The sequence below is a fragment of the Periplaneta americana genome, chromosome 3 (genome assembly GCF_040183065.1).
Source record: "Periplaneta americana isolate PAMFEO1 chromosome 3, P.americana_PAMFEO1_priV1, whole genome shotgun sequence".
NCBI classification, from domain to species: domain Eukaryota; kingdom Metazoa; phylum Arthropoda; class Insecta; order Blattodea; family Blattidae; genus Periplaneta; species Periplaneta americana.
In genome coordinates this window covers 27,682,043-27,696,685 of record NC_091119.1, presented here as the reverse complement: position 1 = coordinate 27,696,685, position 14,643 = coordinate 27,682,043, and the positions used below count along the sequence as shown (strand labels likewise).

Sequence of the window (14,643 nt, the reverse complement as noted above, 5' to 3'; positions counted from 1 at the left end):
TTTTTTTATAGAAAAGTGAAATTTTCAGATATAGGCCTATTTATTTAACAGCGTTATAGAATGTTTTCGTAAATCTAATATATCGTAATACGTATTACTGAAGATAGTGTATTGAAAATTTTGAAAATATTCGCATGGAAATTGTTTGTAAGGAAATGAATTAAGAAAGGAACTATTGTTACATAATAAGTAAAAGATACGTGCCCATGTATTGTAAAAATGTCAGTTGTATAGCTTCAGCACATTTCGAGAAAATAATTTAATATTCAGATGACAGGAAGTTGCTCACCAATATCACCTTAAAAGCATAATGCGATAAGGGTTTTGTTATGGAATATTAGTTACACTTAAAACATATACAGCACTTAGGTAACTTTGCTTTGTACTGTAATATTGTTTTGATTGGTTTATTGATTACTTTTATAAGGCTAAAGGTACCATCAATATCAATTCCAACTTATCATGTCACACTCAATCTCTTTTTTTGGAATATCACTTTCTTTATGAATGATGTGTTTCATCCATTTAGTACAGTATAGTTGTACTATTATGGAATTTATGTGAATATTCCTTCTTAACTCTTTATTATGTTATGAACATTTAAAACACAACTGCAATATTAAGAAATTGGTATTAGTACTTTTGTTTTAGAGAAAATATAGATAATATCAAACAGAAAGAAGCCATATAAAAATAACGACATCAAATTTCACGTTCCGTTTGAAGTTTGTGCACCACTGTTTTCTTAATTCAACAGGCTGCTTATTCATATACACAACCCTTCCTCTTTCCATACTTAGCGCTTGATGTCCGCGCACGACGTCAATGTCAGAAAAATGCGCTTGCTTTGACATCACTGTATTAATGTGCAATTTATAATGATTTTGGATGGAACTGGATCTTTTCCTAAAAAGACAATGTTTTTGGTATTTTCGGTTGATATTTCCTTGTTAAATTTTGAAGCAGTTATTTATAAGTTGTGGACGGCTCGTTGCAGTTCATCTTCTGGTGTTGCAATGATAACTTGATCGTCAGCAAACAGCAGAGTGTCGAGCCAAGAGTTCCCGTTGATTTGTATTCTGGCATGGTGGCCTTCCATCCAAGTTTTGAGGATGTGGTTCATATATATGATAAACAAAAGTGGTGAGAGTTGACATCCTTGTCCTTGATTTATTGCAACCCAGTTAGATGTTTCATGTTCAGTTAGTATGGTAATTTCATTCTGGTTATATAAGTTGTAGATAATGGAGATAATTTGATTTGGTGCATTATCGTGGCATAGAATTTCGATAAGAATGTTTCTGTTTACTTTGTCAAATACTTTCACGAAAACAGTGAATGCTAAGTGTGTTTCAATATTGAATTATCTGTTTTTTTTTTCTATTAAAATTTTCATAGTGAAGTAACTATCGCAACAAGAGCGACCTCGTTGAAAGCCATTTTGTTCTTCTGTAATTTTATGTATGTATGTATGTATGTATGTATGTATGTATGTATGTATGTATGTATGTATGTATGTGTGTATGTATGTATTTATTTACACTGCAAGTGGGCATGCACCCGGTGGCAGTGGTATACACAATATAAACAATAAAGAAATGATAAGCAATATTTACAATACACAATACAATTATACAATACACAATAGGCCTACAATTTTATACACAATACAATAAGAATACACAATATAATTTAACACAATAATAATAAAACATAAATAAAATATCTAATTTTACATTACAACCTACATTATTATGTACAGGCCCTACATAAGTTTCAATAGTCTTTCACTTTATTCTCATCTCACTCACTGTAGTGGCACTATGACGCATTTCACTGACACTTTAGCACACATTTCACTGACACTATAGAACACATTTCATTGACGCTATAAATTATCACTGATCGGAACTATTCACTGCACTGTAAAACCATAACTTCACTGACTCACCTCGCTTCACTGATACAACAGTTCAAATAAGTTAAATAATTACACCCTTATGCATACTGTACTTATAAACAGAACTACATTTAAACTAAACATTTCTAGTCTAAGACCCACTTACATGCTATTTTTAAATAATTTACAATTCAAACCAAGGAAGTAACTCGTCAGGCTAAATAAATACATGTCACCTTAAAAAATTAAATGTTAAATGTCGCCTTAATTTTAATTTGCACTTTATACACAACTTTTTAAATTATTCTTGAATCTCCTTAAGGAAGGACAGCCCTCAAAGACCGCTGCAGGTAGGTCATTCCAATCATTTATATGTTCATGTTTATGTTCATAGAATTGAGCCAATTTATTTTTTATTATGGCTGTATAAAATTTGTAGCCTGATTTGAGAAGACTGATGCCTCTGTAGTTCGTATATTTATTTTTGTTTCCTTTCTTATAAATGGGTATTATAATAGCTTTTTGCCAACATTCTGGAGGATTCGGCCCTTGCCAAATATTGTTTAAGAAATATAAAAACCTACATGTAAATTTTTCTCCAGCATATTTAAAGAGCTCAGAGTTCAGCCCATCTCCTGGGGCTTTTCCATTCTTTGAACATTTATATATTTTAATCAATTCTTCATAGGAGATAAAATCTGTGGTATTATTTTCAAAGCTTTTAAATGTAAGAGAGTGATTTTAGTCAAACCATATATTCTGAAATTGTTTAAGTAGAGTCTCCTTTGGTATAGGGTTTATAACAACATTTTCTTTTATATCCGAGTTTATTTTCTTCAATATTTTGAAAGTTTTAAGTTTTGGTAGTGTTAGATCTCTTTCTAGTCGTGAAACAAAATTGTTCCAGTTTTTTTTAATCATTTGTTTTCATAATACACTGCTCTCTTAAATTGACTGAGCGTGTTGGGAATTCAATCAATGGCTTTCCCGAAACACGCTATAAAATGTTCCATGTACAACCATTTTCTGGAGAAGGAAGCAAGAACGAGTAAAATTGAATTAAACTGTTTTTTTTTCTAAATACCTCAAAGAATAACCCCCTGAAGTAAATGACCCTGTATATTCTGTGCATAAAAAATAAGGACTAGAACTTAATATATGATTTATTTCTCCCCTCTATCGTTACTGTATGTCACCATGTTCAACCCTTTCTTTTCTCGTTTTCCACTAGCGGTATGTCCCGTATGAGAGCTACATGCGCGACAAGCACGTATGTGTGGCACATTACATCCTTATTGTAGGTTTTCGGGTTCGAGACAAAATCTCGTCCACTTAAAAATTTGATGCCCACATCTGTGACTTCATTGTTCGTGGGTTTGTCTCGCTTCTACCAAATTCATATAGTGAAAACTGAGAATCTTCTCAAACGATCAGCTTTTATAACAAAACTTAATTTCTTGTAAAATATCTTTAAATCAATTATTACAATTGTAGTTTGCTTGCTTCCAACAGGTCGCACCTGGAAAGATATGCGGTCAACACTGACTCCTGCTTTTACATCAAGCAAGATGAAGACCATGTTCTTGCTGGTATCAGAGTGTAGCAAACAGTTGATTAATTTCTTGGAAGAATGCTATGAAAAACCACCTGAAAATGACTCCGCTGTTCAAAAAGGTAATATTACTTTTATGGTTTGCTAAAGATAATGTAAGCATTGTGGCTTAGTGGATAAAGCATCCGCACGTAGAGCTGAAAACCCGGGTTCAAATCCCGGTGCCGGAGATAATTTTTCTCCGTTCCACTACTCTTTCATCGTAACATTATGTTAAGTTTATTTCCAAACTGTATGATATTTTTATTTTAATCTGTGCAGACGGCGCATTGCTCATACTAGAACTCAAAGACTTGTACACCAGATACACAAATGATGTCATTGCCACAACAGCTTTTGGACTAAGTGTGGACTCCTTAAAGCAACCGAAAAACGAGTTCTATAAGATGGGTCAAGAAGCAAGCAATTTCAAACAGGCTAAATTGTTCCTCTGTTTAATGTTCCCAAAGCTGCTGCAGGTGAGTTCCTTTCAAACAATAAGAGAGCTCCAAATTTTATTTCCGTATCTATACACCACCTATCACTAAATGTGAATTAACTTAGTCAAGCAATGTGAACGTAATTTCTGAACTTCTGTCCTTTGACGATAGTCATAAATGTTGTGTCTTTCAGACTGTGGGATTCAGACTGATTCCTGGAAACATAGCAAATTTCTTCAGAGGTTTGGTGAAGGACACAATGGCAACGAGGGAGCGAGAAGGCATTGTAAGACCAGACATGCTGCACTTGTTGATGCAGGCCCAAAAAGGAACATTACACGACGAAAATTCTACAGACCATCATCACCATAAAAATGACAAGAAACGTAAGTATTACAACCAAAGAATAAATGCTCTTTATACAGTTCATACATTTTATATTCCTCCACTCGCGAATGTAGAGTCGAAACGGCGATACACGGCGTAGTTGCACAAAATCCCGCACGCCGCACGAGTAGTGAAGTAGAGCTCATTAAAACTCTTTTATTATAAGTAATATAATAAATTACTTCAGTAATGTAATGCATAGATCGCAGGATTTTACTGCCGGAAGCGGATACGCTGAATCATCGCTAAGCGAGCTGTTAAGGCTGGTTCACAATAAACCAGGAACGGAAACCACAACGAGAATGACAGTACATGTTGACATCTCAACACACAAACAACACAAACAAACAAATACAACCACACAGACGTATACAAATTCAAATGTAACACCTGCAACAACTTCTACATAGGACAGACAGGCAGATCGTTTCAAACACGTTACAAAAAACACATCACAGCCATAACAAAAATACAAAACACCTCCACATATGCAGAACACATCACAAATGCTAACCACACCTACAGAGACATCAACACAGACATGGAAATACTACACATCCAACCAAAAAGCCAGAAACTAAACACAATAGAACAATATGAAATATACAGACACACAAAAACACACCCCAACGAAATTCTCAACACACAACTCAACTTCAAAACACACATACTCTTTGACTCTACACTATACCACACGAACATACTCTCACAGGAAACAGAACAAGTGGCGCCAAGACCAACAACGACCAATTCTGAAGATGACCCATAAATAGGTCGAAACATGTAAACGAGGTACGTTGAAATTTAACACAGGAAAGTCTTATCATACATATTCCGAAGTATATATTATATTTCATGATCTCACCTTCCTGGATCTTTCAGAAGAAGGATAACTCTGATCTCTTTTTCTTATAATTTATAGTCCTACAAACGTCTCCTTGTCCCATATTATTGTTCAAATTATTGTATTTTAGCCATTTACAGTTATTACAACCGATAACGAACATTTCACAGTTTACGCAACTTTTCACAATAATGCAAAATACGGTACAGTCAATGCCTTTTCGATCTAGGCCGTAATGTATGTTCGGGTTTTCTATTTCAGTGTATGGAGCTCAGAGAAATATTATATTATAACTTTATTGCGTATCATTGCAAAGTTTAATTTAGTGTAATGTGTCCATAAGTTCCGTTTACTTCTTGTTGCATAATATGTTGCAGAAATAATTAGAAAACTCTCTTATTTTAATGTGAATAGAATTTTGCATGTTAACATAATCTGTTCGCATCAACATTTTAAGTTTAGAATGGAAGCTATTTTGAGGTTTAATAAAAAAGTATTTATATTGTGACTTTAATTTAGCACATATACCTTCCTTAATTATAGACAGAAAATTTACCATACCACTCCTATGAAAATAGTGTACGCACGATTGTGTTTCTTCGTCTCTTAGGTAGTAGATAAATACAATAATTCAGTACTCAATTGTAGCATTAAAATACAGACAAATTGAATGTGAGGGGTATCATACATGTCATTATGCTTAATTATAATGTATGATTGCGAATTTATGAATATAACTTAAATATACTACATGCTCGTAGTAAACATAACCTATAATTTCCGTATGAATGGTAGGGCATTGGAGAACACTAAAATTAGACAGAAAGGGGCAAATGGTACAGTAAACATAACCTATAATTTCAACATATCTAAATATCGGTGAGGTGCAACTGAAAATTATTGAATCGTGCATAAATGAGTGTACAAGAATTTCGCAATATTTAATCGAACTAAAGGCAGGTATTACACATACAGTACGAACAACGTAATTTTCACACCAAAAATATTACACCTTAACTCGCAAGTGAATTATGTCTGAAGTGTCTCATAATCATTGTTTTAAATTTTATTAACGCAATTACACTACATTTTAGAGAAATATATGTTACTCTTTATGCATTCCAACTAATTTCTATGGTTGAAACGCCGCCCTTCGTGATCGGGCTAAGCGAGTTACATGGTCTGCCTTAAGGGCTGTATTAGATTACGATGGAAGTGGCATAGTCTTTCGTTCCTAGAACTCACAGCGCTCCAAGGGGATAGCAACTATCGCGAGAAATGCAAAAAATCATCCCAAGCTTCGTGACTGTATATACTAGACTGTGGTACTACTACATGCTATTTTTATAACCACCGACAAAGGATTATTATTATATAGCCCATTTATTTAAAAATTACGGAATTAAAACTCCTTGGCTAAAAACATGTGGCTCAACGAATAATTGAATTTAATTAAGTGAAGAAAATTGGCGGTTACCATGGTAACAAAGAAGTAAAAACTACATTTTTTCTAAACTGTTTGACTAGATCGGAGCTGAATATTTTTATTGGCTCCTACTTCATAGTCCTGACAACAACAACAACAACAAAGGAGTTTTCTTTTACAGAACTTGATGACGAAGATATCGTTGCCCAGTGCGCCTTGTTTTTCCTGGCCGGCTTCGACACAACAGCAACGCTTCTGTGTTTTGTCTCTCATCTGTTGGCCGTTCATCCAGAAATACAAAGTCGTCTACAAAACGAAATAGACGAGACACTTCAGGAATGCGATGGAGAAATCTCATACGAGGCGCTTCAAGGCATGAAATACCTCGACATGGTTGTGTCAGGTAATCTTAGTGAGACTTTTCTATCTGTGTTCAATATTGGGATGAGTTGAGTCGCCTACCCAAAAATCTGATTTTTCAGGAAAGACGAAAAACTAATTTTTATCTTGTCTGAAAGATATTGGAAGAAACGGATACATCCAATTTAAAATGTAAGCTTCAAAAGTGTACTTAAAGTGGTAAAACTCCGATTTCTTCGACGTACTGAAAAATTTTAAGCGTTTTTTTTTATTTATTTTTTTTTTCAAGAGAGAAAGTTCACTTTGCCACCAAGTTTTGAAAAAGTACAACTAAGCAAAGTAGATAAAGTGCAGTTTCATTGCAATATGTCATTGTATTATTATTTTTTAGGTGGTACGTGCCAGGAGGGTGTACCTCTGCACTAAATAAAAGAAAAATATGTAATATATGTAATAATTTATTATAAAACAGTCATATATTCTCTCAAAATCATTTTTAGCAATTTTACATAAAAAATATTATCAAAATGCATTGCACTTCAACTTATTAATATATTTTTTTAAATAAATATTAACTAATCCAGAACAATCACGTTTAAAACATTAATGAATACATTCAATATAAGATCTTGGAATTGAAAGCCAGACAGGAATAGGACCCAACCCATTTCCAGTAAATTTTCAAATCTTTGATATTACTAATTTCTCTTTATAAATATGTAAGTCATACATTCTTTCTTTGTATCGTATTGCAATACAAATTCCCTGTCATTTAAGTAAGTAAGTACATTGCAACAGTTACACAATAGTATAATACTGTATTATGCCGCTATGTCTGTTTGCCGCTATCAGAGGATCACTTGCTATTTTAAAATACCATCTGTACTTTGTTTCCTAAAAAGGAAGAATTTTGCTCGAATGTCTAATCTGTTTGTTTATTATGTTTAGGCCTGTTATATGCATGCTATTATCTTTCCTGTACTTAATTTTCCTTTTTGTTCATTCCCCACATTTCTCTTTTGTGGTCAGTTTTGTTTTCACTCTGTGTGTTAGTTATGCTTTGTCCAATGAGGCAGTCCCGTTATTGGGAAAACTGAAAGAGTGTCTTTCAATGCACTGCAATATAGGCCGTTCGTTATCTCGTGAAACCAAACGCCATATGTTACAGTAAGAATATTATAGAGGTAAGTGAACTAACTAGCTGAAAGTGGAAGCATAGTGAGGTAGAAGATCTTCGCAGTCCAATTTCTTCTTCCCCTCCGTTTCACGAGATAACGAATGGCATAATTATACATTTTATATCACAATATACGCAACCGATACTCTTTAGAAGCAACAAAAAATTATGGCCGAAAATGACAGGCTCTGATTGGTCGATCATGAAGTCAAACTGCAGTTTCTCCATTGAAGAAAGTGCAGTTTGACTCTAAAGGATGATTTTACTACTGAAGTTGAAGCAGATAAAGTGTAGTTCGCTTCCAACTGAGCAGTCCTTTTATTATTTTTTTTTACTATCTAACCTTCCAAGGCTTGCCTATAGACACAGAATAACACACAATTTACAATAATGGTTGTACATGAAAAAATATATAGATAAAAATTCAAGATAAAAATAGAGATTTTCAATCACAAATATATAATTAAACAATTATGTGGAGTGTTTACTATATAGGTGATTTTTTAAGATGGCAACTGAAAATTTAACTATGTTTTGGACAATTTGGTCTTGAATATCTTTGCCTAGTTTATATTTCCCTTTCCACGTCACCCAAAAATTTAGGGACTGTTCCGCGGACCCTAACAGCAGACCTGTCACTGTGATATTCTGCATTGAAAAATATCTTAATCCTATTTTTCATAATTTTGGAGAAAGTGCAGTTTGATTCTAGGCCACTCAATTGTAAGATAGTTGATAATAAATTTAAATGACTTCATTTGCTAGCAGTGCTCAATCAAGTCTAAGACTTTTAGATTGCATAGGCATATTACTCTAAATAATTTTTAAGATGGAATGCTAAATTCATATTTGGGGGTTCTAATATTGCACAGTATCTACATGAATCTTCAATTCTCACTCTGAAGTGTGATGAAATTAATTAACATTAGGGTACAGGATTGTCCTTTTATTTTGACGGTTTACAATGTGAACTTCCACTCTGTACTTATCAGCATTCATCCAAAAGTATCATGTCATTCAAAAGTGTTACGAAGGAAATCATACGTAGCAAAATTATAGCTCGCAACTATTGCTGAATGCTAAAAATGTGATAAAATCTTCTTTACACCGCAGAAACACTAAGGCTGTACCCTCCTCTTCCTGCTGTGGATAGAGAATGTGTTCGAAAGTACACAATCAAGGCTGACCCACCTCTCGACTTGGAGCCCGGAGATGGCATCTTTCTACCGATCATCGGGCTGCACCGTGATCCCCGATACTTCCCAGACCCAGAACGTTTCGATCCTGAGCGATTCAGTGACGAGAACAAACACAAAATCAATCCCCTGACGTACTTTCCCTTTGGAGTGGGACCCAGGAGCTGTATTGGTGAGTAAATTGTAGTGTCACTTCACTCGGTCAAAAATGAACTGTCACTTACCTAGTCCATTCGATATATCGATAGACTAGAAGTCAACAAGCACTTGCCTTTTATGTCGGACGTGCACTGTTAACAATGATCTGACGTGAAGTTGCTATCTCATCGAGTCTCAACACTGATTCTTGCGATGTTTGCTAATTTAACATTTAATAAATTTTATAATTGAAAAATATAATTTCGACGTTGTACTCTTACCAAGCAGCTATTATACCTACTAAACATCGTATTTCATAGAGCAGCCGTGGCGAGAATGCGACTCGCGAGACATCGTGGCTCGCAGTGAGAGCTGAGCATTTATCTTGCTTCTAACCTTCCCCAACCCCCACCCTCTCACTCACTGGAGTCAAACTCCGTTCCATTTGTATTTGTCCCTGACCTGCGAGTGGCATATGTCTCTCTCGAAACCATGTACCTCTGCAAAAACGAAAGTTTCAAATAGGATGGGAGGACGCATTTTTTTTTTTTTGCTGTCAATATGATGAGAATATTAAATGTAGGCCTCTGATTTGTTCGCGAATATTACGAGGAAAAGGGTTGTATAACATAAAACAGCATTATACTACATGTCACTCATGAAACATTAAAAGTTAGGTGTTAATAATAATAATAATAATAATAATAATAATAATAATAATAATGATAATAATAATAATAATAATAATAATAATAAAAGGTAAAAAAGGTAAAGGTATCCCCGTAACATGCCATGAAGGCATTTGGGGGGCATGGAGGTAGAGCCCCATGCTTTCCGTGACCTCGGCACTAGAATGAGGTGGTGTGGTCGGCACCACGCTCTGACCGCCTTTTACCCCCGGGAAAGTCCCGGTACTCAATTTTATAGGAGGCTGAGTGAACCTCGGGGCCGTTCTGAAAGTTTGGCAACGAGAAAAAATCCTGTCACCACCTGGGATCGAACCCCGGACCTAATAATAATAATAATAATAATATCATCTCTGTACGTCGAACCTTTTTCAGCAGATGTACGAATAATGCGGTTAGCTCTTCAATTTGAACTCACTGATTTACTATGTGATGTTAAATGGAAGATAGATGTAAGGACTTGACAAATGTTGAACTTTCAAATCTTTGCCAAAAATAAATATCCTAAGCTTCGTTCTTTCGCTTGCTCTGTTGAAGCCATGTTCGCTACAACTTACGTTTGTGAAAAATTATTTTCAACAATGAAAATAGTAAAAACCAAATTCAGATCACGACTGACAGAAAAAATACCTTCGTGATCAACTACGACTGGCAGTAAGTGACATAATTCCTTAATTTGAAACTTTGTCGCAGAGACATTTTGAAGACAGTTAATTTTAGGTGTGATATTGTTCATTTATTGTTCAGTTCTTTCTTCGTTACACTTACTAAACATTAGTTTGTAGCCTTGCACTGTATAAAATTATATTTAAGCGCTTGACGTAATAAAAATGAAAATCCGTTAATAAGTCAGACAGTTGCTTCACTTCCCCTTCGGGTATCCGCCTCCCTCCATAGGTGCTATGCATGTTGCAGGTGACACAGTGGCTAGGCGCACAACTACATATTCGCCACGGCTGTCATAGAGTTTACCAGTAGAGTCAGAAAGTAGAGCTGAGACGAGTTGTTATGGCACCAACCTGCGCGAAGTTTTAAATTGCCGCCCAGCAGGGTACAGGAGTGGGGGTTGTTTGGGTTAAGGTTCTCAAGCTCAGAGCGACAGGCATATCCGTTTCATCTCTTTCTAAAAACATTCGTCTTACCTTAGTATCACCACTTTCCTACTCAAGAGTCCGAAGGTACCTAATGGAATTACGCCCGCTATTCCATCTTTACATTCTTATTCTCCGTCCGAATCAGACGACTGATCTGTGCTGGAATAAGATGTCCCTAAGTTTATGGAAATGTTCTAAAAAATACTGTCCATCACGTGCTCAATTTCAATGTAATTAATCTCTACTTTCTTCACATAATCATACACTGATATCCATTTTTGGAAGAAGCGATTGCAGAGTCGGCCTCTGCTTATGCGTAGTGTAGAAATTATAAATGAGTCTTCTTATGACTTCCTCATCAAAACTGTCTACAGCTGCAACAATCTTCTTCTTCGGCTGTGATTTTTCCGGACTGGAGAAAGATCTGCTGTTCCTGCCTCAATATTTTTCCCTTCTTTCCTGATTCTTGCCAAGGTTCGCTTTGAAATACTAGTGGCAGTCAGTACTCTTGCACATACGCTTTTCAATGGAATTGGTATTCCATCTACAGCCTCTTCTGACATGAATTTCCACACATTGTACGAGTATACTATTTCATGTCCTTGACTATGAACTACTCTATGATTTCACACCTTAGACAATGCCATAATGAGGGCGCTCAGAAGGACAATGTTTTCAGTATTAGCAATAGCGGTAGTAGCAGAACGATCTGAACACTCGGAATGCTAGTAACCAACTAACCCAACACCCCTCCAGTTGAGTGTGAGGGCGAGTCCAAGCAAACGAACTAAAATGCGTCCCTCGCGCCGATGCCATAACTTCTCGTCCGGGCTCTACCCGAACTTCGGGTGGCAACGCCATGCTCTGTAGGCAACTTCTCTGCCTTGTCAGTATGGTATGTGCCTAATCTCCGGGCGTATGGACCTCAGTGTGCCGACCTATCAAAGGGGGGAAGTAATGCTTGAAGTGTTCTTCGATATTCAGGCTCTCGTAAATTTCGAGTTTATTCCTGAGTGTCAAACTGTCAGTAAAGAGTATGTTGCAATTCTTCGATGTCTTCGAGATGCAATTCGACGAAAAAGACCCAATTTGTGACGAGGATAGAATTGGGGTCTTCATCATGACAATACCCCAGGATATCAGTCGCTCTTGGTAAGAGAAAAACCTCGCACAACACAAAATACATGTCCATCTACAGCCACCATATTCTCCAGCAGATTTCTACCTATTTCCAGAGGTCAAATCCCTACTCATGACACGGCGGTTTACGTTTACTGAAGAGGTGAAAATTCATGCGACGCGCGCTCTGCAGAAAGTGACCAAATTTGGGCTGCAGGAATGTTTCGAGAAGTGGTATGGACGCTGGGAGAAGTGTGTCACTGTCCAGGGATCGTACTTTGAAGACGGTGATGTGTAAATGGTCATAGCTCATCTGCAACACATGTATCTACACATGTTCGGTTACTTTTTGACTCTACTAGTATAAATCTTTAGGCATGTCCCAACAAAGAAAAGTCCATAGTTTATTCTTCATATTGAATTCTATACAGATCACCAAATAAGATACATATCTTGAAGTTGCCAACAGGCTTAACACATTAAAGAACACTGGGAATGAGTTTTGAAATTTTAAAAGTTTACTATTAATTTCATTCAAATTCGGCGATTGGTTGTACCTGTACATTTAAATAGCAGTACCAAATTTCATCACGTTTCATTCATTGGTTCCATATATATTAAATTTCACATATTTTAATGATATTAAATTATGATTAAATTCAAAACATCCCTGACGGCTTCAGAATTGGTTTTACTTAAATTCAATATTTTCTGTGAAGGACTTACATTTCATGATAAAGAAAACTGCGGATGGATTTTTAAATTTGAGAATCGGTTTATGAGATAAAAATTTTCTTACAAATCATAATTTTTGCTTCATAATTTCCTTTAATTTTTTAAAAGTTCAAAAATATATATATCATGAAACGTTTTCAGTAAAGAGTTGATTCCATGCACAATTTTGTGTATTGGAGTATCCTGAGTACAGCCTATTCTTGCAAAGTTTCATGTGACTGTCTCTGCCTCTGTTGGTCAGCATGCTGGCTTACAGATCAGGAGGTCCTGGGTCGATTCCCGGGCTCGGCTCTCGGTGAATTTTTCTTGAAGACGAAAAATTACCTGGGTGTCTAGAGTCTGGAAATTTGTATGAATTTGAGTGTGATTGTGCCCGGTTAATATTAATTAGCCAATCATCAAAATATAAAATACACAGGACTGTCGCTGGGCAGTAACCTGAACAAACCTTTCAGCGTCACATTGTTGACAAGTAATTCCATCTGTTAGCACAACCATAATGCATCTAATAGATGTTATAGAATTACCAACAACGAAAAAGAAAGTTTCATGTAAATCGAAGCAAATGGAAACCGCTAGGAACTTTATTATTGACCAGAAAAGTACCGTAGTTTTGAGAAAACTTCATTTTTAATGGATGTGGTAGGTTTAAAAGAGTTACGCGTAGAATTTAAAAAACGGCCACCAAACCTTTAAAAATAGTAAGCGATGGCTAAATATAGGACAGAGTGTTAAGCAAATGTATAAAATAATTATTTATGTGAAAAAAAAATTATTTTTACCATTTCGGCCAAAAATTCAGTCCTAGTGTTCCTTAAAATCAATAATGAAATATTGTAAAATGTCTGCAGTCTGAACTCAAGAGAGTACTTTTAAATTGCCATTTTTGTTATATCAATAATAATATTATATTCCTCTGCTGTTTAAATGATGTGATAAAATAAAGAAATTCGTCTACTCCATATTGTAAGATTTATTCTCTGTTGTGTTTCAGGCAATCGCTTCGCACTTATGGAATCTAAACTGGCGCTAGCACACTTGCTGTCTCGTTTCAACCTCAAAGTCATTCCCAAGACGCCGATACCAATCAGAATGAAACAAAGGGGACTAAATATGACAGTGCATGGAGGGTTTTGGCTGGGACTGGAGAAAAGGGACAACTGACTTGCTTGAATCTTATGGTTATATTTTAAATTCTCTTCCACAGAGCTTATACTCATACGTAATTTTGAATGATGTATTTTTAAATATATATATAGCCTACATTTTATGGAAAATAAATCACACATTCATTAAAAATACTTCCGAGCATAAGTTTTAGCTTTTTCGAGAGTGAGTTAATTATAAAATAAATCATTTTAAATATTGCGTAAAAGCTAAATAAATGTATTATTATATTTATCATCATCATCATCATCATCTTCTTCTTCTTCTCTTCTTCATTATTTTGTCTTTAGTATAGAGATGCTGATTAAAAAATACGTACGTACGTATATATGTATGTATGTATGTATGTTATGCATGTGCGTGCATGTAGGCCTATGTACGTA

At 35.4% G+C, this 14,643-nt stretch overlaps 1 protein-coding gene across 1 annotated transcript in view; it reads left to right on the top strand.

The window, feature by feature from the left end:
- LOC138697008 (uncharacterized) overlaps positions 1–14,257 on the top strand; it is a 68,582-nt gene extending 54,325 nt beyond the window's left edge. Inside the window, exons 10-15 of the mRNA XM_069822599.1 lie at positions 3,413–3,574; positions 3,774–3,970; positions 4,125–4,317; positions 6,770–6,991; positions 9,239–9,493; positions 14,088–14,257. Of these exons, the coding sequence (XP_069678700.1) occupies positions 3,413–3,574; positions 3,774–3,970; positions 4,125–4,317; positions 6,770–6,991; positions 9,239–9,493; positions 14,088–14,257 (1,199 nt within the window). The remainder of the gene's footprint in view (positions 1–3,412; positions 3,575–3,773; positions 3,971–4,124; positions 4,318–6,769; positions 6,992–9,238; positions 9,494–14,087) is intronic.
- The last annotated feature ends 386 nt before the right edge of the window (positions 14,258–14,643 follow it).